The following is a 25,982-nucleotide window of genomic DNA, read 5'->3' on the forward strand; positions in this document are numbered from 1 at the left end:
GTAGTAAAGGCACAGACCAGTTGAAACAGAATATGGATTGTATATTCAAATGGCTCATTTTGCTCTGGATCTCAGGTAGGACCTTGAGTTCGGCTTGGTTATCAGCCGCTAGCCGTGCTCTTAAATGTCTGCTCATTCATTTATGAAAGTCAGATAGAAAGTTCTAGTGATATTTTTGGGAGGTCATATCAGCAAGAAAGAAGAGCAGTGTGCTGCAAGAAATAAGACGTTCAGGTTTTAGGGTGAAGGTCAGCCTTCAGTTACAGTCAGGGTTATACTGTCTAATGTAAATGAGGGTTGTGTAGTGTGTGAGTGATGTAGCTACATACACATACACAGGCTTTACCATCTTGATCAAACCTATTGATAAAGGAGCTTGTATCAAAGATGAGAGTATGAGCGACCAACCTGTAGCACATTCTTCTGCCAGGGCCTTCTCTCACTGAATATTTTCAAACATTATTTATTTGTCTGTTTTAATTCTGACTCAGTTAATTAGCTTGTGTAGTGTGTGCTCCTCATCTTTGCTTGATTCTTAAGGTTAGCTGCTACAAAACACTTCTCTCTGATAGACACCTGGGAGTAAAATACTAAAAACATTTTGATGTTGTTTGCCGTCTTTGCAGTGCTACATCTGTGGAGTTCTCTGCTAGTGCATTAAATATTCTGAACACACTCTGCACATTTTATTGTGGCCATCAGCAGGGTTTGAGTTTTTCTGTTTATATTATATGTTTATTTATGTTCATATAGGGATATCATCAGTCTAGCTTTGATGAAATTATTATACTACCTTGTATACTGTATGTGGTTTATTTGTTCATTTTTTCACTCTTCAGGACTCCAGACTGAATCAAAAAGGAATTCATCAGGTAAAGGGAGAAGAAAAATAGGAATTAACAGCCATGTTTGGCATTGTATGGGCTAATAACTCTCTTGTTTGTGTTCAGAGCCTGTTGCTATCAGGTTGATGGGAGGAGCTAACCGCTGTGTCGGTGGCCTGGAAATGAAACTCCAAAATGCCTGGAAACCAGTAGATGACCATGCTTTTGGCTGGAACCTGAGAACATCAGCTTCAGTGTGTAGACAGTTGGACTGTGGATCTGTTGTTTCAGCAAGACTCAAAGACGGTGACGCAAAATCTGTATGGAAAGTAGATACTTCCAGTGTTCAGTCTGATTCTGCACCGACAGAGTATGTCTCAGCGAAGCCCCAATACTCCTTTTCCCGTGTGGAGGTAACCTGTTCAGGTACCACTATCAGTAAGACTTTATTATGATGATAATCTTTACCTCTTTTGAAAAAAAAAAAATCAAGGTACAGTAAGTTAACCTTGTATTGTGTATGATTTCAAGGAACATTTCCTGGTTACAGCTGATTCATTTGTTGCTAATTATAGGGAAATACGTGTTCTAGGTATGTTAGTTTAATATGGTTATTATTTTCATTTAAATGTATTTGAAATACAGTCATGTAAATATTCAGTTAGTATTTATATATCATTAGAAGCTTAAGTAGAAATATAATACCATAACAGGTGCAAGTCATGCATTCAAATTCTTAATCAATTAAAAATAATTAATAGAGGAATGTGCTTTCTGCATCAAAAGTAAAAGGGCACAGCAACTATGATTGTTAATATTGGCAAATTTTACACAATTGGTTTATGATTGCTGATTCATCAACCTGTAAGTCCATGTTGTCATTGACCAACATGGAGCCAGTTTTAAATGTTATTTAGAAAGCCAGGAAGTAACAGCAGCTGCCAAAAATAGAAAAATTATATGTGCTTCTGACATGTGCTGAAATAGAAATATAATAACTGTTGGGTAGAAATACCCCGTTCGTTCACCGTTGGATCACTGAACAGACTGAGACAAACACAATTGTGGCTTTTTACTAGCTAGAGGAGCGCAACACTTCTCCTGAGTGTTCTCTGCTAACTCCGACGCCCCCCAGTTTGCAGCTTCCTTTTATTGAGTACACACAAGCAGGTTATACAAAATATGCATTGCTGGATACACAAGTGGGCGGTTGCCCTATACACACACAATTTAAAAAATCATTTCTCTCCACAACTGCGTGTGGCCCGCTAGATAGCAAGTTTCATATCCTCCTTCACTGGCTTCACAACTTCAGAGATCAACTAAAGGTCAACTAAGAAGAGTGACTCTCAATATGTTACATTTTATTCTAACATTCCCTCCTGTGGAACATATTAGAGGCACTTATACAACTTCAGAAATTAACATCTTACATTTGTACTTTCTGTTATTTCGTCACACTTATAAGTTTGTCTTTCTCTTAGTTCCTATACAGTGGTTTCATCCTGATTTAACATAGTCCGCACCATCCTGGGCGGCGAAACGGATGCCACCTCTGTCGTTCCATGTCTGCACTGTTGGGCGGCGCTTGGCTCACACCCTAAGGTTTCTTAACCCTAATGAGTCAGTAGTTTTGTTGGTTTCTTCACCGGGTTGAGACTAGTGCTTCCTATGGATAACACCACCCTTTGTAACCGGTCTTCCACAATGCTCGCTGGTGGTTGGAAATACCTTTTTACAGTGTGACTGGTGGATCCAGGTACTGCGCTCAGCGATCTTTACTGCAGTGGGCGTGGCAATCAGCACGGTGTGGGGGCCTTCCCACTTTGGTGTCGACCAAGTTTTTCTTTTGATGACTTTCAACAGGATCTGGTCTCCAGGTGTCAGCTTGGTATCCTGTAATGGACAAGAGGAATCTGGCAGATTATTTGCTCTTTGTATTTCAGTGGTCTTAAATAGTGAACACATCCAATCTGCTAATGTGCATTCAGCTTTAGCATCCTGTTCTTCTTGTATGCTATCACATACAGGTAACCTGAAAGATCTGCCTTTAACCATTTCAAAGGGTGTTAGCCCTGAGCTTGTGGGCGTGATTCTCATGTACATTTCTACCAAGCTGATACACTCTAACCAGGGTCTTCCTGTTTCCTCTATGGTCTTCCTGAGTCTTAGTTTGATTGTACCATTAGTTCTCTCTACTAATCCTGCACTCTGAGGGTGGTAGGCACAGTGGTGTTTAAGTTGTATTCCCATGTTTTCTGATACTTTTTTAACAACTTTGTTTACAAAATGTGTCCCATTATCGCTGTAAATCTTTTCTGGAATACCATGGGTTGGTATTATTCTTTTACAGAGAGCTTTGGCAACTGTTAATGCGTCAGGCGCAGATGTGGGTACAATTTCTACCCATTTAGTTAAAGGGCAGACCATCACTAGGCAGTATTTATAGTTTTGATATTTTGACAACTCAATGAAGTCCATACACATATGGTGGAACGGATATTCCGGTTTTGGGAATGATCCTCTTGTTATGCGTATGTTCCCTTGTGCATTATGCCTACAACATGTCATACATTTCCTACAAAATGATTGTGCATACGTTGAAAAATTTGAAAATGTATAGAAATGTTGTTGCACAATATGTACCATCCCTCCTGTTGAGACATGGCAGAGCCCATGGCTCACTTTTGCTGCTATCTCGTACATATTCATAGGTAGGATCGGCTTGTTTTGTATGGTGTATAGTTCATTTTGTAGTACTGCGTCGTTCTGTAGCCACTTCCGTTTTTCAGCGTCTGATGTCTGCTTTTGCATGTCTTTTAATACATCTAGTGGAATGATGTGTGGTTTGTCGGTGTCTTGTACTAACACTTCAGTTTGCTGAGCTGCCTTTTTGGCAGTTTCGTCTGCAAATGCATTTCCTTGTGATACATTGTCGGTTTCGCGGGTGTGTGCTGCACATTTGCAGATAGCCAATTGTTTAGGCAATTGTACAGCAGCCAACAGTTTTGTTAATAATTTTGCGTGTTCAACAGGTTTCCCTGTTGATGTTTTCATGCCTCTTCTTTCCCATTGCACGGCAAAAGTGTGCACAGTGGAAAATGCGTATTGGCTGTCGGTATATACTGTCAAGCTTTGTCCTTTTGCAAACTCACAGGCTGTGGTGAGTGCTATTAATTCGGCCGCTTGGGCGGAATAGTGTGATGGCAATGCTGACATTGTTATGACTTTGGTTTCACTAACCACTGCAAAACCTGTTTGATTTTTTCCATATTTGTTTTTTGAACAAGATCCGTCTACAAACCATAAAAGTCCGTCTGGTAGGGGAGTGTCTTTAAGGTCGGGTCGTGGTTTACTGACACTCTCAGTCTCGGCTTTACAATCGTGTGGTGTCCCATCAGTCTCGATGGGAAGTAATGTGGCTGGGTTTAATGTTGTGCATCTTTTTATCTGCAGGTGTGGTTGCAGCAGTAGTGTTGCTGTCAGAGCCATGTGACGCGCCGGTGAAAGAAAACTCATTTTTGTTTCACTAATTAGACAGTGCACAGCGTGAGTCACGTGTAATGTGAGTGGGTGGAAGAGTACCAGCTCAGCTGTGGCTTCCACCGCCATTGCTGCTGCACACACTGCTTGCACACACGGTGGTAAGGCCATTGCCACAGGGTCGAGTCTTTTTGAATAGTAGCCTATCGGCTTTATTTTCGTGCCGTGTTATCTTCGTGCCGTGCTATCATGGATGTCATGAAACCGCGTTTACAGTCTACCGTCTGTAGAAATTCTTTCGAATAGTCAGGTAAGGCCAATACCCCTGTGTTTACTAACGTCTGTTTCAAAGTAGTGAATGCTCGTTCTCCTTCTGGCGTCCATGTGAGTTTATCTTTCAGATGTAACTCCTCTTTATACATCATGTCTAACAATGGTTGTGTTAATACTGCATAATCGAGCACCCAGCTTCTGCAGAAATTAGTCAGCCCCATAAATTGCATCATTTGTTGTTTTGTTTCAGGCTTTGGAGCCTTAGTGATTGCTTGTTTCCTGTCATTGCTTAGCTTCCTCCCCTCCCCGCTGATAGTGTGACCGAGAAACTTCACTTCTTGTTTTGCCAATTGTAGCTTTTCTCGTGACACTTTATTTCCTGTATGAGCGAGGTAAGCCAGGAGCGAAACTGTCGCCTTTTGACATTGTTGTTGTGTTTGAGCGGCTAACAGGATGTCATCAACATACACTAAGAATTGTGTACCCTCTGGTACAGTCCAATCTGTTAGACATCTATTCACTTCGTATGAAAATATGTTTGGACTCTCGCAATACCCTTGGGGTAACCTGTTGTATGAATATTTCTTGTTTTTGTGAGTAAACCCAAACCATCCTTGTGACTCTTTGGCCACGGGGATAGAGAAAAATGCATTACTTAAATCTACTACTGAAAACCATCTTTTATCTGGTTGTAGTGAGTTGAGTAATGTGTGTGGGTCTGGGACCGTTGGTGTGGCACTTTCAACTGCCTTATTTACTTCTCTGAGGTCTTGGATCATTCTCCATGTTTTGCCATCAGCTTTACGCACGGGGAAAATGGGCGTATTGCAAAATGCCTCTGGGTCCTCTTTAATTATCCCTGCCTTGAGCATGTCTTGTATTACCGGTTCTATGCCCACCTCTGCATCTGGTCTTAGTGGGTATTGTCTAATTCTTGGCCTGTAGCTAGTTTTTGGGCGGACCACTACTTCTGAGGCTGTTGTCATGAGTCCGACGTCTGTTTTTCCTTTTGACCAGACTTCTTTTGGAACCTCAGCTAACAGTTCCTCCTCGTCCTGTGTCAATAGGTATCATGCTAGTTCTGCATCAGTACCCGGCGGCACGTCTAAATGTGTTCTCGGTTGCGTGTGTATCACCCACCCCAAATGTTTTCTCCTGAGATTTCCATTTCTTTGTCATCCATCTGGTTCATTTGTCCATGTACCAGCCATACTCTCTCCCTGGCGTACTATGCGCTCCACGTCTTTCCATCCCTGGTCGGGGAGTTTTGTCAGAGACACGTGGAGGGTCCTGTCATGGACTAAGTCCATTACTTTTGATGAGACTATGACTGAGACTCCTGTTGCTCCCTCATTTGTTTGGTACATTGTTTTAAGGGTTATTTGTTGGTTACCTAGACGTTGAACCTGTTTATCGAACCCGTGATCTGGACCAGGTGTTGCCTTGTATTTTAAAGTTATGTGGAGTTCGTCGGGTTTCATAACGTCTACCCCTGGTTTCATAGGACACTGATCCAATAGTGCCTGTGCAGTTCTCTGGGGGGGGGTGTTTAATATATCTAATGTCCAGTAATATCTTGGCTCACCCCACCCTTCCTGTACTAACAGCTGGTGAGGAACATCTTCTTTTGGGCCTTTGGATTGCATTCCCCCAGTGACTGGTACTAGAGATATTTTTAGTTTTTCCATGCAGTCTCTCCCTAGTAGACCCACTGGACAGTCTTTTGCGAATAGGACAGGGAGCTGAGCTGTTAGATTGGTTGTGGGGTCTACAATTTCTACGTTTGATGACAGCTGTCTTCTGTTAATTAGGCCGTTAGCTGATTTGACATACATGTATCCTGATGATGGCCACATGCCTGGTACTTCTTTATTTAAGGTTGTGGTATCGGCCCCGGAGTCACATAAGAATTTTATTTTTACTCCGTTAACGAAAAGTTCTCTATAGGGTTTGACGGCTTGATTGGACCAGTTTAGCATGATTTCCCCTATATCTATAACTTGCTCGTTGTTTCTTTTTGGTCAGTAGTTGGGCTGCCACTGTGGGTTGTGTGGAGTCGGTCTGCGACGAGGATCAAACTCTTTTCCGCCTCCACCTCCACCTCTGCTCCTACAATTTCGCGATAGGTGACCAGTTTTGCTGCATTTCCAGCATTCTCTGTCCTCCCTGTCACCTTCTCCTTTGCCTCGGCCTCGGCCTCGGCCTCGGCCCCTGTGCCCTCCTCTGTTTCCCATGTAGAACACTTGTTGTGGCTCGAATGGTTCTTCGGAGAGTAAAACAGAGGCTCCAGAGGTTTTTTGTTTTTTCTTTGTCATGACGTCTTGTGCATGTATAGCCCAATTCATACACTGTGCTACGCCGTCTGTTCTATGGTTCACATTATGTTTCCTCTTTCTTTCTTTTTCCTCCGTTGCCTTTTGTGGCTGCACTTGCCCTGAGCTCTCTCAACAATTTTTTCACATCTCCTTCAGCTAACTTTCCACTAAACTTTCTCTTTTTCATCCATTTCGCAAGGTATTTAACGCTTGTGGGATCATACATGAACATAAATTTTGCGTCGCCCGTAGGCCACGACTTACTGTTGTTTCCTCCCATAACTATGACAATCGAGGAGTATAAGACTACGTGTCTTTCCTCCTTTGGTCTTAATTCACTGCTGTGTGTACTTCAACAGGCTACAGAGATTTATGTTAACACCGTTAGGTTTCAGTCTCTGTACTGCTGCTTCCACCAGTGACACTCACACTCACATTCACTCACTCACTCGCACTTTTACCGGTACCGTCGTGTGTGTGTCTCTTTCTCTGTCTGGCGGAGCTACCGCACTGTGACAATATGACGAGTCTCTCTTCACCCTGATTTGAGAGCAAGTCCACTCCCTTCCGGCGGAGTTACCAATTTGTTCCCTGTATATAACATCTGTATATCAGGTCACACACACTCTTTCTTACTCACTTTGTCTCGTTGATCAGGATCCTCTGGTTTGGATTCCGTCAATCGCCGCTGGGGTTGGAAACGTTGGACAATAACCACCGGCCTGGTAGAGAATTCACTCTCCGGGTCTTTTGTCAGCACCCCTCAGATGAATGCTGGCTGTCGACAGACTTCGGCGGGTCCTCGGTCTTCACCCCCGTCGACGATGTCTTGGAATCCGGCTCGAAGGACCAAATTATGTTGGGTAGAAATACCCCGTTCGTTCACCGTTGGATCGCTGAACAGACTGAGACAAACACAATTGTGGCTTTTTACTAGCTAGGGGAGCGCAACACTTCTCCTGAGTGTTCTCTGCCAACTCCGACGCCCCCCAGTTTGCAGCTTCCTTTTATTGAGTACACACAAGCAGGTTATACAAAATATGCATTGCTGGATACACAAGTGGGCGGTTGCCCTATACACACACAATTAAAAAAATCATTTCTCTCCACAACTGCGTGTGGCCCGCTAGATAGCAAGTTTCATATCCTCCTTCACTGGCTTCACAACTTCAGAGATCAACTAAAGGTCAACTAAGAAGAGTGACTCTCAATATGTTACATTTTATTCTAACAGTAACCAATAGAGGACATACTTAGAAAAATACCTAATAACAATTAATTATCTTTGTAGGAAACTAAAGAGCACAATTTAAAAGAGGCTTCTCAACTACAACATACAATCTGCTCATTGTAAATGTCTACTGAACTGTTCTGTTTGCCAAGTTATATGTGATTAAACTGTTTAAAGGGTGTCTCAGTTAAAGAGATGGGTTTTACCAAACATATCATCATATAAACATAGAGAGAAGCCTACATTCAAAAGTGTTATTCTGAGGGAAACTACTAAGAGTATGGTTTCACTGGATTATTCAGGGGATTTTGTATCTGGCCAGGGGTGTTTTCATTGCAATATTATTAAAATCTGAACACAGATTCAATCATGTTTGATCATTTAACCTGTGTTGAAAATTGAGGGCAGTTTATGGTTGATTTATTTTCACGATATAGTGTTACTTGAGTTGTCTACGGCACGGATTAATAATGCCAAAGCCTCCACTTTGGAGACGTGGTCAGGCGCAGCTGTGCAGATAAAGGATAAACTTGTTGGGTTGTCAACAGAGGAACACTACTCACTACAATGTACTGTTGACACTTGATGATGTTTGACTGGTCCAGGGGAGACCTGGGGGGGGGGGGGGGGGATGCTGCCGGAGGGGTGGGGGGTTATTATGTTCAAAAAAGTTGTACAGATGTTGCTGTAGCCTATGTCTCACTCGCTGTGGTTCAATAAAAAAGTTCTTCACAAAAAAATCACAGAACACAATATAAAAACATAAAGGGATTCAAGGGTTATTCATTTACAGAGCTGAGCCTTTGTTATGTTGATTTCCTGAATAGTGATTCCATGCATGTGCAGCGGCTTTTGGGGGGTGGTTTCTTATCTTTATTGCCATTGTTTAATGTTTTCTAAGTATTCAGTCAGAGCTCGGTTTATTATCAGTCATTAATAAACATGGTGTGGTTTTTGCTATCACTGACTCTCAGACTGTCTCTCGCCCTCAGAGTCTGTCAGGCTGCTGGATGGGACGACTCTGTGCTCAGGCAGAGTGGAGCTCAGAGCTGACCAGTCCTGGTCCACAGTGTGTGAGGGTGATTTTGACCGGCAGGATGCAGTGGTGGTCTGTAGAGAGCTTGGATGTGGGGCTCCTTTACAACTCCAGAGGGCACTCTATGAAAACACACGGGCTCCTGAGTGGACAGAAGAGTTCCGGTGCAGCGAAAATGAGTCCACTCTTCTGGACTGTGAGACATATGAGTCAGCTAGGAACACCTGCTCACCTGTACATCTCACCTGCTCAGGTAGAGGCCACATTACTACTTTGATATGTCCTGTTGTTCTCTTTAAAAAAAATCAGTGGTTGACTTCTAAGTCCTATCAAAAGGAACATTTATGGGCGGCGTTTAGCTCACCTGGTAGAGCTGCCACCCCATGTTGAGGCTATAGTCCTCACTGCAGGTGGCCCCGGTTGCCCCTTCCTGCATGTCATTCCCCTCTCTCTGCCTCCTCATTTCCTGTCTCACTCTCACTGCACTATCCAATTAAAGGCAAAAAAAGCCCATAAAAATACTTTAAAAAAAAAAAGGACCATTTAGCAGCTATTCTGGAGCTTCTTATCTTCATATATTTTTAAGTTGTCAGAAAACAAGACAAGCATCAGGTTGTACTTTTGGGTTAAAGCAGAAGTAAGCGATCCAGTCGTTTTGGCTAACTTCGTTAGTTAGCAGGTCCTCGTCCCTACGTCCCTACGTCCCTACGTCACCACATTCATGCGCATCCCTTGGCTGCACACACAGCCCTTCATGCCGTTCTCTCTCCTCATTGGATAAAGCTTGTAGGATACAAGGAAGTAGATAGATAGATAGATAGATAGATTTACTTTATTAATCCCGAAGGAAATTCAGGTGTGGTCAACTGCTCACAGAGAATCAGTCACACACACATACGATAAAAACAGGTTATAAATATCTAAAAAAATAATTATAATAACAATAAATAAAAACTGGAGGTTAGACTGGCTTGAGGACAAGACAAAACCACACACAACAGCAGAAACAGAAACAAGAAGGACAGAAGTGTTCCAGCACTTCTGCCTTTGGATTTCCCCCCACACCGCTTCTTCTGCTACTCCTACTACTACTCCCCCTCCCGCCTCTTCCTCCCACTCAAGGAGTTGTGCAGCCTGATGGCTCGGGGGACAAATGACTTTGCGTATCTTGTGGTTGAACAGTTCAGTGACCGCAGTCTGTTGCTGATGGTGCTCCTCTGCTGGTTAAAGGCAGAGCTCAGTGGATGGTCGGCATTGTTCATGATTGCCCTGAGTCTGGTCAGTGTCCTCTGCTCCGTCACCTCCTCAACAGAGTCCAGCTTCAGGCCACCACTGAGCCTGCCTTCTTGATGAGCTTGTTCAGCCTCTGTATGTTCCTCTTGCTGCCACTGCCGCCCCATAGAACAACACACTAGCCACTACAGAGTTATAAAACATCTGTAGGAGCTTAGTGCAGATGTTAAAGGATGCCAGCCTCCGCAAGAAATAGAGCCTGCTCTGGCCCTTCTTGTAGAGGTGATCAATGTTCTGAGTCCAGTCCAGTTTATTGTCCAGTATGAGTCCGAGGTATTTGTAGCAGGGCACTATCTCAACCTCCTCACCCTCGATGCAGACAGGGAGCGGGGCGGGGGGCTGGCGCCTGAAGTCCAGCACAATCTCCTTTGTTTTGGTGGTGTTCAGGAGCAGCTGGTTCTTCTGGCACCACCCCACAAATTCGCTCACCAGTTCCCTGTATTCCCCCTCCTCATTCTCCCTGATGCAAGCTACAACTGCTGTATCGTCCGAGAACTTCTGCATGTGACAGAGCTCAGAGTTGTGTTGGAAATCAGCGGTGTACAAGGTGAAGAGGATCCACCTGCATGGTGGATAGTTTTTCCTGCAGTCGTGGGGGCTGAATGGTATTAAATGCGCTTGAGAAGTCGAAAAAACGATGTAGTACCAGCTTCTCCAATGACTTCATGACCTGTGAGGTGAGGGCGATGGGACGGAAGTCGTTGGGGTCCTTGGGGTGTCTTGTCTTGGCGTGTTCAACTCATTTGCTCTCTATACCATCCCACACCTCCCTGATGTTATTCTGCCTCAGCTTTATTTTTATAGGCCTCCTTAGCCTCCCTTAAGCAGGTTTTCAGTTCTTTCTGCACTCTCCTTACCTCCTCTGGGTCTCCATCCCTGAACGCCCTCTTTTTCCTATTGAGGACAGCCTTCACCTCACCAGTAATCCACGGCTTGTTGTTGGCGAAGCAGCGCACTTCCCTGGCAGGCACAGCAACATCAGTGCAAAAGTTGATGTAGTCGGTCAAGCACTGTGTAGCCTCTTCGATGTCATCTCCGTGGGGTCCACCTCCTGACGGTGCGCGTGGTGATTGGCTGCCTCCTCACCAGTGGTGTGTACCTGGGCTGCAGATGGACGAGGTTGTGGTCGGACTTCCCGAGGGGAGGGAGGGGCGTGGCCGAGTAGGCGTCCCTCACGTTGGCGTAGAGCAGGTCGATGGTCCTGTTCTTCCGGGTGGGACAGTCCACGTATTGATGCATGGCCGGCAGAGTGGAGTCCAGGGTGACGTGGTTGAAGTCCCCTGAGATGATGACCAGAGCCTCTGGGTGTTGCGTCTGTAACCCTGCGGTGGTGGAGTGTACTGCTTCAAGCGCCGCCTCCACGTTAGCCCTCGGAGGAATGTAAACACAGACCACGATGACCTGCGTGAACTCCCTCGGTATGTAGTATGGTCTTAGGCTAACGGCTAGCAGCTCGCAGTCACGACAGCATATGACAGATTTAACACTGCAATGACCAGGGTTACTCCATCTGTTGTTTACGTACAACACCAGGCCCCCTCCTTTACTCTTCCCGCAGGCGACGGTGTCTCGGTCCGCCCTCACCGTAGTGAAGCCGGGTAGCTCCACGTTAGCATCAGGTGTGTGGGCAGTTAGCCAAGTCTCTGTTAGAATTATTAAGCAGCTCTCCCGGTAAGTCTGTTGGTTCTTGATCAGTGCCGTTAACTCGTCCATCTTGTTAGGCAAAGCGTTTACGTTCCCCATCAACACCGAGGGGATCGGTGGCTTGTATCGTTGCTGTTGTTGTTTTCTTGCTGTTGCTTTAGCCCTACGCTTCGCCCCGGCACGGCTACCCCGGTATCTCCTCCTTAACTCTCGGGGTATAACGTGGCGAAGGTCCGATTTAGTCCTCCTCAGAGCCAGAAGACTCCCTCTAGAGTAGACTGTTTTCCTCTGGTAGTCAGATCTACCAGCACAACATGCATTCTCATTCACACACAGAGCAGTGGACCGGCAGCCGTCTCGCACTGGCGCCATGACAGTGGCGAACATCAATGTATTTGACTGAAAAAACAAGTAGTTTTCTCCTTGGCTAACAGCAGAGCAGAGTGACTGACAGACCCGTGTTTCAGACCAAACACTCTATATAAGTGATTGCTGTCGGAAGATATAACTATTTAAGACTTATATTAACACAAACATTCCGCTTACTTCTGCTTTAAATGGAAGCTGAAGGATTCATCAGTTCTGTAGGTATTTGGTTATAAATCAATATATTTAACACATATCGAGATCACCACAATCCTTAACCCCATCCAATACAAAACTCAGACACGTTGCTATTCCTAGAGCCTTGCCTCCAACACAGATGAAAAAAACCAACCTAAATATCTAACACAACTGGTCCATCTGCTGTGGAATACTATGGGATATACCAATAAACTCCAGAAAAGCAACACAAATCGACTTTTCTCAACTGTTTCCATGGTGTAGACTTAACTCTGATCCTCCGTTATTCTCTTGTGTCTCTGTTCAGAGCCTGATAATGTCAGGTTGGTGGAAGGAGGAAGCCGCTGTGGTGGTAGATTCGAATTGAAACTCCACGGTGAGTGGAAGCCAGTGGGTGGCGAGGAGGAGGAGCTCCAGAAGTCAGCAGCATTAGTTTGCAGACGGCTGAAATGCGGCTCTGTGGTTTCAATCCAAATGGAGTCATCTGAGAAAACATATGCGTGGGGAATCATTCGCTCCAGGGTTCAGAGTGGCTCTGCACTGAGGGAGTATGTGTCCATGAGGCCCTGGTACTCCTCTAACAACCTGGAGGTCGCCTGCTCAGGTAATCATTTCAGTGACTCATTACTAATCACAGTGACCACCAGAAGTTTTTTATTCTTTATTAATGTTTAATTTATTTAACATTTCACATATACAATTTTCAAACAGTAGGCTACACAACAACTTCTCCACCAGGGAGCAGAGACAAAAAAAGTTTTTTGATTTTGATTTTTTTTTTTTTTACATAAATTAAGTGATGGGATGGTAAAGAACAAATTGCAAAGAAAAAAATCTTAAATTTTATTTTAATTTTATAACCTGTGCACTGTAGTGTACAACAGGACTATATTGTTCTCAAACGTGTAATATTTTGATGCTTATAATGTACATGGAAAGACTAGAATTATCATGTAAAATACAATAATATATTATAAAAACTAATGTCAATTATAGGTGTGGCAAGGTGAAGAGGGCCCGGGCGGGGATTGAACCCACACCTCCCGGATAAGAGTCATGCGCGCTTGCCAGTCACCCAAAGGGACATCCCTTTGGCCAAGTAGCCAGGGCACATGATCAATTGGAGGCATAGTGACAGGAACCTCAACTGTCACATCTCTCCCCCTCTTTTCACAAGCACGTCCTCGTGCTTCCGCGCAGGCTGCCACACATTAGGAATCCATGGACCCACCCTTAGTGCTACATGGATCCTGCTGACAACGCCAGAATGTGGCAAGGTGAAGAGTGCCCGGGCGGGGATTGAACCCACACCTCCCGGGTAAGAGTCATGCGGGCTTGCCAGTCACCAAAAGGGACATCCCTTTGGCCAAGTAGCCAGGGCACATGATCAATTGGAGGCATAGTGACAGGAACCTCAACTGTCACATAGGGTTTTCATTCTTTTTCATCAACTACACTATTTATCTTTGTGATTTCATCATTCGAGATGGTATTTCATTGACCATTCAGACGTTTTAGAGCAAAAGACAAACAAGCTGCATCTTATGCTCCTATGATTAATGCCTCAACAAAAGGCTTGTTGTCCATCCATGAACACTGCCCTGCTAAGCCAGACCGCAGTAACTACGCGAAAATTCGAAATTGATTTTTTTGTGAAATTGAACTTGTCAATAAATGTTTTATTTTGTGTAAAATTTTCAGCGGTCAATGTTGCTCAGTTTTAGAGATATGATGAAAAATTGCAGTAACTACAAAATCAGTCTTGAAACTAAGCCAAACCGCAGTAACTACAGTTACTGCACTCTGTATCTGTTTCCCTGTACAAAATCACGCTCAAAACTGAGCCAAACCGCACTCTGCCTCTTTTCCCCTGTACTCCAGCTGCAGTTACTGCGCTCTATTACACACCGCTAGCCAGTTACGGTAGCTAGCTAACGTTAGCTTCGGCAGGTTTATTAGCACCAGGTTAGCACTAGCACAGGGACGGTTCGGACCGTTTTTTTTTCCTTCCCCGCTCCGCTCAGCACGGCTGAACCCGGCTTGTATGAGGCTTGAGCCCACACGGGCGCGAGTCTGCTGCAGCCCCCGCTCCTGCTGACAGCAGACTGGGGGAGAAAAAAAGACATTTCTCTGCTCTGATGCTTTGGTTGAGTTTAGGCCATGAAGAAAGAAGTTTGTTAAGTTTAGTAAAAAGACCAGGTAGAGGCTAGACAGCGCTAGAAGCATGCTGGAAAAAAACAACAACATTGTAGTTACTGCACTTTGCCGTAGCATTACCTGTGTATTTATTTAAGGAAATCTGGCAGCAGAGCGCAGTATCTGCTTTTTAGGGGTCAAATATAAAATCTGTGGTCATATATTTAATTGCATAAATATTACTTCATGAAAACCTGTCAAATCTGTGTATTTTCACTAATCTACCTACAACACATTTGGAAGGCAAATCAAAAAACTTTAAAGCCATTTTTCTCAGTTTCACTGTTCGCGTATTACTGCGGTCTGGCTTAGCAGGGCAGAACAGTTTTCATTGATTAATCATTATTTAGAGTCAAGAATAAAATCATGGGATCTGTTTTCTGGAGCATATTTCCATGGACATTCATTTTGCACTGATTTAAAACCTCAAAATCCTATGTTTTGGTTTTGGTCCATAGAAACCAATGGTGCACCACGTCAGCTCTGTGTCTTGATCTCCCTCATCTGGCTCTTCCTCATCTGAACTTTTACACTCTCCTATAGGGTCATCATCTTACCTTGGACTCTTATCCTCTGATAAATCAATTTCTGAATCCCCCTCAACTATTTAAGAATATAAGAATTCACTCAGCCTCTGTCAATGAGCTGTTCCCAAAGAAATGTGACGGAAACACAAGTACAGAGTCCCGATGTCCACTACAGTGTAGCTACATTAGTAAAATTAGCTTTTTTTCATATGAAAAGTAAACAATCCAGTTCTGAAAATTTACTTCAGTGTTGCTGAGATGTTTATTTATAATAAACAATCAACATATAGGACTCAAAATACTTAAAATTGTAAATATCATGCTCACTTGTACTCTTTCCCATAAAATGTGCTTGTTGCGATGTCGGCCATTTTTAAAAGAGATGCACAGGAAGTTTGGAAGGTCATACCCCCCCCACACAAGATATCATTGGAAAGGGCCAGTTGTCCTCTGTAGTGAACAACAGGACTTAATAAGATGACATGTTTAGTATGAGAGAAATGGGTTTGAATATGATGTGCACTACAGTGTCCAAAAATGCATTGCCGGGTCTCAGGAGGATACTGTATATAAACATACTGTAACAGCCTGACCTGTTATCATTGAGTTAAATTGTTGTTCTCTGTTTTCCTACGTTCATAAAGGCGACGTATAGTTAGTGGCTGAGAAGCCTGTCACTCATTGCAGTTCCCATGACAATGGTTGTTTAGACTGGGAGGGGCGGGAACTGGGGAGGGTCCCGGGAAGTCTTGTTTGTGTGTTGGGACGGAGCCTGAGGTTCGGAGAAGTAACAAGAGCTAAAAGTGAGTCCAGGCAATTTACGTTTGTTGTTTTGGCGTTGGCTACGGCCCACAGTAGCCTGTGTTTGTAACTGAATAAACGTGATAAACCAGCACGGAAGAGGTCTGTCGTCTGGACGGTACATTTGGTGTCAGAAGTGACGGACTAACTTCGCCTGTGGTCGGCTTGCTGCTTGCTAACTCAACTAGCAACGGACGTCGCTGTTGGAAGAACATGTTGCCTGGGAGATATTTCAAGTGTGAGCAGGAGGAGGACGGTGATGGACAATATGGCGCAGCAGCAGCATGGAGTCCCGTGGAGCAAAAAGAGCGGGTGAGAGACATGGCTGTGAAGATGGCTGCTGAGGCGGGCTTTAAATCGTCTGTCCGCCCCGGTGATGAACGTGAAGGGGGCATGGACAGGGTTGGAGGAGTCGTTCCGCCCGCAATGAAAACGCCCAGGTATGACGGCAAAGCTAACTGGGAAGCTTTCCATGCTCAGTTCGAGCTGTTGGCTCGGGCTGGTTGGTGGACTGAAGAAGAGAAGGCCCTCCAGCTGGCCATGTGTCTCATTGGTGACGCTTTGTCGAGCCTCCTGCTTCTAAGCCCCGATGACAGAGGTGACTATGATGCTTTAGTTGGAGCTTTGAAGAGGCGTTTTGGGCTGTGCTCGGCGGCTAGACTGCTGCGCTCTGAACTGTGCAGCCGCCAGCGTCGACATGGGGAGCCGCTGCGGGATCTCGCCAATGACATTGAGGGACTGGTACACCGGACCTACGCTCACATGCCACCTGCAATCCAGAGTGAGCTGGCCCGAGATCATTTTCTCCAGGCCCTCCTACCAGCTGATCTGCGTGTCCAGACGCTACTGGCTCACCCCAGGTCTCTCCAAGAGGCTCTGGAGTTAGCCACGGAGAGGGAAATGCTGTGCACTGATGCCCCGGGGGATGTGATGGACAGATCACCAAAGGTGAGAGCTGCAGGTGGGACTGAGTCTAATACAGCGGAACCAGCCTGGGTGGGGGAACTGACTCAGCTGGTGCGGGCTGCCACTCTGAGAGAGGACCGACAACCTAGACCACGCTCAAGGGTCTGCTGGGGGTGTGGACAGCCTGGTCACCTCCTCAGACATTGCCCACGAGCCCAGGCGAACCAGGGAAACGGGACGGGGACCGCATAATCGGGACAATGCGGACCCCTGATGCTGTGTCCCGGGCTCTTTGTGCTAAGGAAGCAGCACAAGTTACTGTACCAAGCAAGCGGGGGTGGGACTACCAGCAGCTGATGTGGATGGCCAGGTGGAAAGGCTTGTGCTGTTGGGCCGAACCTGGGCGGATAACTGCTGGTACGCCATGGTGACTGTGGGGGATACTGCTCTGCGTTGGTGGACACAGGTTCTTCAGCAACCCTGGTAAGACCCGACGTGGTGAAAAATAGAATCACCATTTTTCCCACCTCCTTTAAGCTTCAGACAGTTACTGGGAAGCAGGCTCCCATGGTGGGGGAGGCATTAGTGACTTTGAGCGTGGGGGAAAAGTCTGTTCGCTGCCCGGTGTGGTTTGCAGACTTGGAGGACTGTATACTGGGACTCGATGTTCTTGAAGCGTTGGACTGTGTAATTAATGCAAAGCAGGGGACTCTTGCATTTCCAGATGGACATGTGGTTCAGATGACAAGGCGGCGCCCCAGCCGGCCTGCCCTGTGGCCCACACAGTCACAGTTGAGACATTGTCCACCAAAGCGGCCTGCTGCAGCTCCACAAATGAGCCGCCTACTCGGCCCCTCGCCCCACCTGCCACCGACATACACCCACAGCCAGCCCCTCCTGCCCTGCTTTCTGCCCCACCTGCCACCGACATACACCCACAATCAGCCCCTCCTGCCCTGCTTTCTGCCCCACCTGCCGCTGATCTACACCTTACAGCCAGTCTCTGTCACACTGCCTGGTGGGGAGGAGAGAATGGTGGTTGTGAGGGAGGTTTGGGAAAAGAACTGTGATGGACTGACTCCCAGTGAACAAGATCTGCTGTGGCAGCTTCTACTGGAGTTTAAGGACTGTTTTTCACTGGCAGAGGATGATGTAGGCCGTACAGACCTGATACAACACAACATCATAACTGGCGATGCACTGCCCATCAGGATGAGACCCCGACGCCTGCCAGACAGGCAGTGGCAGACAAGGCTCTGCAGGAGATGCAACGGGCGGGACTCATTGAGCCCTCCACCAGCCCCTGGGCCTCCCCGGTTGTTATGGTCCCCAAAAAGGCTAAGGATGAGTGGCGGGTCTGTGTGGATTTCAGGTCCCTCAACAAAATAACCAAAAAGGATCCTTACCCACTTCCACGCATTGATGAGGCCTTCGACGCAGTGGAAGGGTCCTCTTGGTTCTCCTCCCTTGACCTGCGTAGCGGATACTGGCAGGTCCCCCTCGCCCCAGAGGCCAGACCCAAATCTGCCTTCATCACCAGCAGGGGCCTGTGGCAGTTTAAGGTTCTCCCCTTTGGTCTCTGCAATGCCCCTGCCACGTTTGAGAGACTGATGGACAAAGTGCTGGCTGGCATCCCCCGCCAGGAGTGCGTCATATACCTGGACGACATCCTAGTCCATGGTGAGTCATTTGAGTCAGCTCTCAGGGGCCTCAGGTGTGTATTGGAGAGGGTGGCAGGGGCAGGGTTGAAACTACACCCACAGAAATGTTGCTTTATGAGGCGTGAGGTCACGTTCCTGGGTCACAGGCTTGGAAATGGCGGGATCAGCACTGTTAAAGAGAAGGTGCAGGCTGTGAATGATTGGCCCACCCCCTGCTCTGTGCAGGATCTCAAGAGTTTCCTGGGGCTGGCTTCTTATTACAGAATTTCAAAGGAGGTTAAATCGAAAGCAACTGGACTTAGTTATTTGTCTAGGAAGACGTTTCACCTCTCATCCAAGAGGCTTCATCAGTTCATGTACGCATCTGACCAGGCTGGGACTGGTCCAACTATCTGGTGTGGAGACTCACTATTTAACCTCTTGTGTGGGTTCACAAGGGTGATGATGTCACTGGTTCCCATTTGTGCTCCAAGTGCCAACGACAGTCGTTTAAATGACTGCCTTTGATGGAAGGTTGGTTTCGACTTCGTTAGTGCCCTATTGTGTTATAACGACAGTCGTTGGAGCCACTTGCCACTTGTGAACAGTGGTTGTTCTTTGAGGCTAGATTGTTGAATCTCCTGGGAAGGGATGAAAGGGCAGCATTGTAAATTGGAGATAGGTGGTGTCTCAGGCCACCTCCCCTGTTGAGGGATGGTTTCTCTACTTTTACAAAAATAGCTTCTTTGACTCCTCTTTCAAACCATCTGTCCTCTCTGTCTAGGATTTGGACATTGCTGTCCTCAAAGGAGTGGGCTTTCTCCTTGAGATGTAAATGGACAGCAGAGTCCAGGCCTGAGGAGTTTGCTCTCCTGTGTTGGGCCATGCGTTTATGCAGTGGTTGTTTTGTTTCTCCAATGTAGAGGTCTTTGCATTCCTCGTTGCATTGGACTGCATACACCAGATTGCTTTTGTGGGTGTGTGGTGTTCTGTCCTTGGGATGTACCAATCTCTGTCTGAGTGTGTTGCTGGGTTTGAAATACACAGGGATACGGTGTTTGTTAAAGATCCTCCTGAGTTTTTCTGATACTCCAGACACATATGGAATGACTATGTTGTTTCTCTTGTTTTGTCTTTCTTTCTCAACCACTTTGCTGGTTTTCTTTCTGGAAGCAGCTGCAGTTTTCACAAAGGTCCAGCTAGGGTAACCACAAGTTGTGAGGGCGCCTCTCAGGTGCTTGTGTTCTGCCCCTTGGGCCTGTGAGCTGGTGGGCACGTTATCAGCTCTGTGTTGTAAAGTTCTGATAACCCCAAGCTTATGTTCCAGAGGGTGGTGAGAGTCGAAAAGTAGATATTGGTCTGTATGTGTGGGTTTTCTGTATACCCCAATGTGGAGGCTCCTGTCCTTTTTCATATGGACGTCACAATCTAAGAAAGGCAGACTATTGTCCTTGACATCCTCTCTGGTGAACTTGATGTTTTTGTCCACTGAGTTAATGTGTTCGGTAAAAGCTTGCACCTCTTTGGTTTTGATTTTAACCCATGTGTCGTCCACATACCTGAACCAGTGGCTCGGTGTTGTTCCTTCAAAGGAGTTTAGAGCCTTTTTCTCTACCTCCTCCATGTACAGGTTTGCCACAATAGGGGATACTGGTGAACCCATGGCACAGCCGTGTTTTTGCCTGTAAAATTTGCCGTTGAACTGGAAGTATGTGGTGTTCAGGCACAAATCCAGAAGCTGGCAAATACGCCCACACAAGAGGTTAAATAGTGAGTCTCCACACCAGATAGTTGGACCAGTCCCAGCCTGGTCAGATGCGTACATGAACTGATGAAGCCTCTTGGATGAGAGGTGAAACGTCTTCCTAGACAAATAACTAAGTCCAGTTGCTTTCGATTTAACCTCCTTTGAAATACTATGACCTGGGCAAATGAGAATATGCACCGGCTTATTACAGAAGGTTTGTGAGGGGCTTTTCCTGTATAGCTGCACCTCTGTTCTGCCTGCTGCAGAAAGGAGAGACGTTCCTGTGGTCAGAGGAGTGCCACACAGCGTTCACTTCATTTCAGAGAGCTCTCATGGAGGCCCCGGTTCTGTCCCCACCTGATGCAGCCCTACCGTTCGTCCTTGACACAGATGCCAGCAATGTTGGCTCTGGCGCTGTGCTGGCCCAGATGACCCCTGACGGGGAGAGAGTGGTGGCATACTACAGCAGGTCATTCAACAAGGCGGAACGTCGCTACTGTGTCACCAGGCGGGAGCTGCTCGCTGTGGTCAGCGCTGTGCAACACTTCAGGTATTACCTCGGGGGCCTCCACTTCACAGTAAGAACCGACCACTCTGCACTGCAATGGCTTATGTCTTTCAGGGAACCAGAGGGCCAGCTGACACGGTGGATTGAAGAGCTCCAAGCATATGACTTCACCGTGGTTCACAGACCAGGGGCACACCATGGAAACGCTGACGCGCTGTCCCGCTGACCTTGTAGCACTGATAACTGCCGGTACTGTGTGAAAAGGGAGGCACAAGAGGAAGAACAGCTGCGCTCAGTGGTGAGATGCGCCGCAACGGGGCCAGAGCTGCTGACAACCCACCATGGTCTGGCTGATGTGGATGTGGCAGAGTGGGGGCGGAAACAGGAGGAGGACGTGGATATCAGACCAGTGCGCACATGGCTGGTGATGGAGCGTCGGCCACCGTGGGCAGAGGTTTCACTGTGTTCTCGCGCCACAAAGGGCCTATGGTCAATGTTTGAAGCTCTGCGTTTGTGTGATGGGGTGCTGCAGAGGGGTTGGCAGGAACCAGCTACAGGAGAGACACGGTGGCAGACACGGTGGCAGGTGGTGGTACCTAAGGCCCTACGGCATGTGGTGCTGCAGGCAGTGCATGGAGCTCCAGGATCTGGTCACTTTGGGGTTACCAAAACACTCCGCCGCCTCCGACAGGGGTTTTACTGGGGCCAGCATAGGCGGGACGTGGAGGACTACTGCCGCTGCTGCGACAGCTGCACTGCACGTAAGGGCCCCACAGACAGATCCCATGCCCAGCTCCAACAATTCCCAGCAGGGGGTCCCATGGAGAGAGTGGGGATTGATGTCCTTGGACCGTTTCCGATTACGGAGAGGGGTAATCGCTATATCCTCACTGCCATGGACTATTTCACTAAGTGGCCTGAGGCATACAGCCTTCCAGACCAAGAGGCAGAGACCATAGTGGATGCACTGGTGGAGGGGATGTTCAGCAGATTTGGAGCACCAGAGGCCATTCACACAGACCAGGGCAGGAACTTCGAGTCTCGTGTGTTCGCAGCTATGTGTGAAAAACTGGGCTCCCACAAGACTCGTACCACACCCCTCCACCCTCAAAGCGACGGACTAGTAGAGAGATTTAACCGTACACTGGCACAGCAGCTCGCCATAGTGACGGCTAAACACCAACGGGACTGGGATACACACGTTCCCCTTGTGCTAATGGCGTATCGGTCTGCTGTCCAGGCCTCCACCTCCTGTTCCCCTGCCCTTCTCATGCTGGGCCGGGAGCTGCGGTCACCGGCAGAGATGATGGTAGGGAAACCCCCTGACACCCCTGTTGACCCTCCAGGACCTGACTATGCCAGACGGCTCCAAGACCGCTTGGAGTCTGCTCATGAGTTTGCAAGAGGACAGTTACTGAGTGCGGGGGCCAGACAGAAAAGAAACTACGATGTACACACCAGAGGGCGACATTTTGATGTGGGGGAGTTGGTCTGGGTGTATAACCCCCAAAGGAAGAAGGGTAGGTGCCCCAAGAATCCTAGGGAGGCTGGGTAAGGTTGTGTACAGGGTCCAGTTGCCACCAAGAGGAAGAAAAGTCGCACTACACCGAGACAGGCTGGCTCCCTACCGGGGCGCAGCCAACATACAACAGCCAGGCATCCAGGACTCTGCCCTCACCTCTCACCAAACCCCCCCAAGCAGCCCGAGCGTCCCTCCCTGCCCCGCAGGAAGTGGGTCGTCTTCCCCTCATCCTGTTTCCCCTTCCCTGCTCCATTCTCCTGACCCTGCCCAGGCCCACACTCCAGCGGTTTCTCCCCCTTCCCTAGGACTGTCACGGCCCTCAAGAAACTGCAGACCCCCTGCCCATCTGAGAGACTTTGTTTGCTCCCTCGGGGGCGAGGGACTTTGAGAAGGGGGGGTAGTGTAACAGCCTGACCTGTTATCATTGAGTTAAATTGTTGTTCTCTGTTTTCCTATGTTCATGAAGGCGACATATAGTTAGTGGCTGAGAAGCCTGTCACTCATTGCAGTTCCCATGACAATGGTTGTTTAGACTGGGAGGGGCGGGAACTTGGGAGGGTCCCGGGAAGTCTTGTTTGTGTGTTGGGACGGAGCCTGAGGTTCGGAGAAGTAACAAGAGCTAAAAGTGAGTCCAGGCAGTTTACGTTTGTTGTTTTGGCGTTGGCTACGGCCCACAGTAGCCTGTGTTTGTAACTGAATAAACGTGATAAACCAGCACAGAAGAGGTCTGTCGTCTGGACGTTACAATACATTCTCAAAGAAAGTTACCGTAGAGTAAATTTGAAGAAATGAAAGAAACACTTTTTCACTCCTGTCCTTATTTTCACAGCTCTCTCACATCGTCCCTTTTCTCCTGTTGGAGGGTAAACATAATAAACATATGAACAATGAACAAATTTGTAGCCTGAACCAAGGGGATCAGTGATCTACCATACACATTATCCTTACTGCACAAAGTCTGCTCTCAATGGAGACACAAAATTTACCCAGTTTTCCCAGTAATTTTTAAAAGTCTCTGTTTTTAGTCTAGTTGAGAAAGTCAGCTTCTCCATTCTATAAATATTGAGCATTACCTCTACCCAATCCTCCATTTTTGGTGCATCAGTTTTAATCCATTTTCTGGTGATGGCTTTTTTAGCTGCCACCAGCATTATTCGAAATATGTATTTTTCTCCTGACCTTGTAATCTCCTGGTTCTCCTTTCCCAAATATAAAACTTAAAATGTAAATGGAATTTTCACTTTCAAAATTTTTTCCATACTCTTATGTAACTCCCGCCAATAAGGGAGAATACAGGGGCATCCCCAAAAGATATGAAAATGACTGGCTTTATTCTCCCCACAAAGTCTCCAGCATTGTGTAGACTAATGTTGTGCTGGACCACCATAAGGGGCTGTGTCCACCAGACGCGTTTTCAGCGCTCTGGGCGTCTATTTTACATTCAAACCCTATTGAGTTGGGCGCTCACAGCGCTCAGCGCCCTCGGCGGTAAAACGCCCTGGGCGCTTGCTTCTTTTTGTCGCGGCGCTCACAGCGCTTCGAGTTGAAATCTGTTCAACTTTTAGAACAGCGCTACGCTCGTCAATGTCACTTTTCACCGCACTGACCAATCAGAATCAAGAAGGGGCGGGACATACGTTACCGACAGCAACACAACCGGAGACGTGGCTCGGTTTATATCATGACCCACACTTGTGTTGAAGGTAGGCCGACCTCAGGGTCCATGTCAAAAGCTGCCGCTAATGCTATTGTGTATTTCTTACACTCGTTGTAGTGTTTACATTAAACAAGGCCGGAACACGGAAGTGTCAGAGGACTCGTTTTGTAACCTAGCAACAGCGGCATTCTGACGAGGGAGAGAGAGAGCACTAAGCGCTGGGAAAGCAGCGCTGAGAGCGCTGTCAGAGCTGAAAACGCGTCTGGTGGACACAGCCCCTAAGTTTACTGAACTTTACCACATGACAAGACTGCAAAGAGGCCAAAGAGGTGCTGGTTGATATTACTGCTCACTGCATATCAGTCCTGCTCATTCATCCATGTCCCTTTGTCTCTACAGATCTGCTTTATCAGCCAATCATTTCCATCTCTCCCTCCATCGATCGGATTGACACGTCCTCCTCCTGCTTCACCATCAGCTGCTCCATTAAACCACAGTACCCAAGAGGCTTTTTCCAGCTCATCGTCTTCACCACTTCCAGCTCCGCACACAACTACACCCAAAAAGCTGTCAATCACACTGCACACTTTTTGTTCCCCGCTGTACACAACAGCCACCACGGGAACTACAGCTGTGTTTATCACGTCAATGTCTTCTCTCATAACTTCAGCTCACAGAGCCAGCTGCTCTCTCTCAGTATCCCAGGTAACAGGAAGGAAAGGGCAAAGTTGAATCTGCCGGGCACTAGCTGGGTTTTTATTAAAGTTTGGTAAACACGTAGAGCATGTAAGCTGTTTCCATGTCACAATTTAAACTAATGTTAGCTGGCTGTTTATGAAAGTGTAATGCCCCAAGTATTAGGTTGTTTCTGACATTGGGAGTTTGAACCAATTAGATAAATATGACTATTTCACTATATTATGTTAGTAATGCATTTTAACATTTCAATAAAATATTGAATTACGTGTAAAATCAGCATGAATTTGTTCTCTTTAGCCCAAATCTCTACAGATCAGATTGATCTGTTGTACTTGTGAAGGTTTATGATTTGCTGTGTTTATTGTGAATCTGTTCCAACCTCTCCAGAAGTTTTTGTCATCAGACTTGGCCTGATATTGACTGTTGAATTTTTTCTCTCTGCCATTTATTTCCATAAAAAGGTATAGTGCATGTTTTGATGAAAATACCTCAGCTGTGTACACCGCACAACATGTCTCCTGCTATGTCTCTCCAGGCCACCGGGGGGCAGAAGTCAAGAGGACGGGAGAAGATTGGACTAACTGCTGCCACCTTAGTGCCTCCAGTCTATGCTCCAGAGCTGAAGTTGGACTAAATGATGCAGCAGACATCCAGGAAACACATGTCTAAAGCCAGGGACACACCGAGCCGACCGTCGGGCGTCTGGCCTCGTCGGACGGCGTCGGAAGCTCGTCTGTTTGGTGTGTTCCTCTCCGTCGGGGAGCCTCGGGTCTTGTCGGGTCTCGTCGGGGCCGATTGAACATGCTCAGTCGGGACTCGTCGGCCGTCGGGAGAGTAGACTCGTCGGGTACTCTGATTGGCTGTGTGCTAGCTATGGCGATTCTGATTGGCGGTGCCCTAAGCGAATCAGCGCGGTGTGTGGGAGGGACGGAAGTGACCACAGTAAACAAACGGTGTCCTAGCCTGTCCTACAGTAAAAATGGTATATAAAATAAAAAGAGGAGTAAAGCAATATATTAAGCGGCAATATATATATATTTAAACATCAAAGATGTTCAATCAAACCCACATAGTTTGAAACAACGTTCAAAACACACACAGCTCACAACTAAGCAT

At 46.8% G+C, this 25,982-nt stretch overlaps 1 protein-coding gene across 1 annotated transcript; it reads left to right on the plus strand.

Annotated features, from left to right (window-relative positions):
- The first annotated feature begins 19 nt into the window (after positions 1–19).
- On the plus strand, positions 20–25,500 carry LOC146991293 (CD5 antigen-like). The gene is made up of 7 exons (XM_085788843.1): positions 20–75; positions 840–872; positions 951–1,250; positions 9,119–9,415; positions 12,971–13,267; positions 24,567–24,889; positions 25,402–25,500. The coding sequence occupies exons 1-7, from the start codon at positions 33–35 to the stop codon at positions 25,498–25,500; spliced, it is 1,392 nt and encodes a 463-aa protein (XP_085644969.1). The 5' UTR covers positions 20–32.
- Positions 25,501–25,982: the final 482 nt, after the last annotated feature.

Source organism: Trachurus japonicus, chromosome 1 (genome assembly GCF_045865225.1).
Source record: "Trachurus japonicus isolate A0001 chromosome 1, Traja_1.0".
In the NCBI taxonomy this organism is placed as follows: domain Eukaryota; kingdom Metazoa; phylum Chordata; class Actinopteri; order Carangiformes; family Carangidae; genus Trachurus; species Trachurus japonicus.

What these genes read in the sequence shown, in the direction of transcription:
- LOC146991293 (XM_085788843.1), top strand. Translation starts at nt 33, where the DNA reads ATGGATTGTATATTCAAATGGCTCATTTTGCTCTGGATCTCAG. An exon ending in TGTGGAGGTAACCTGTTCAG is followed by an intron (nt 1,251 to 9,118) that starts GTACCACTATCA and finishes TCTCGCCCTCAG; the next exon opens with AGTCTGTCAGGCTGCTGGAT. An exon ending in CAGGTAACAGGAAGGAAAGG is followed by an intron (nt 24,890 to 25,401) that starts GCAAAGTTGAAT and finishes ATGTCTCTCCAG; the next exon opens with GCCACCGGGGGGCAGAAGTC.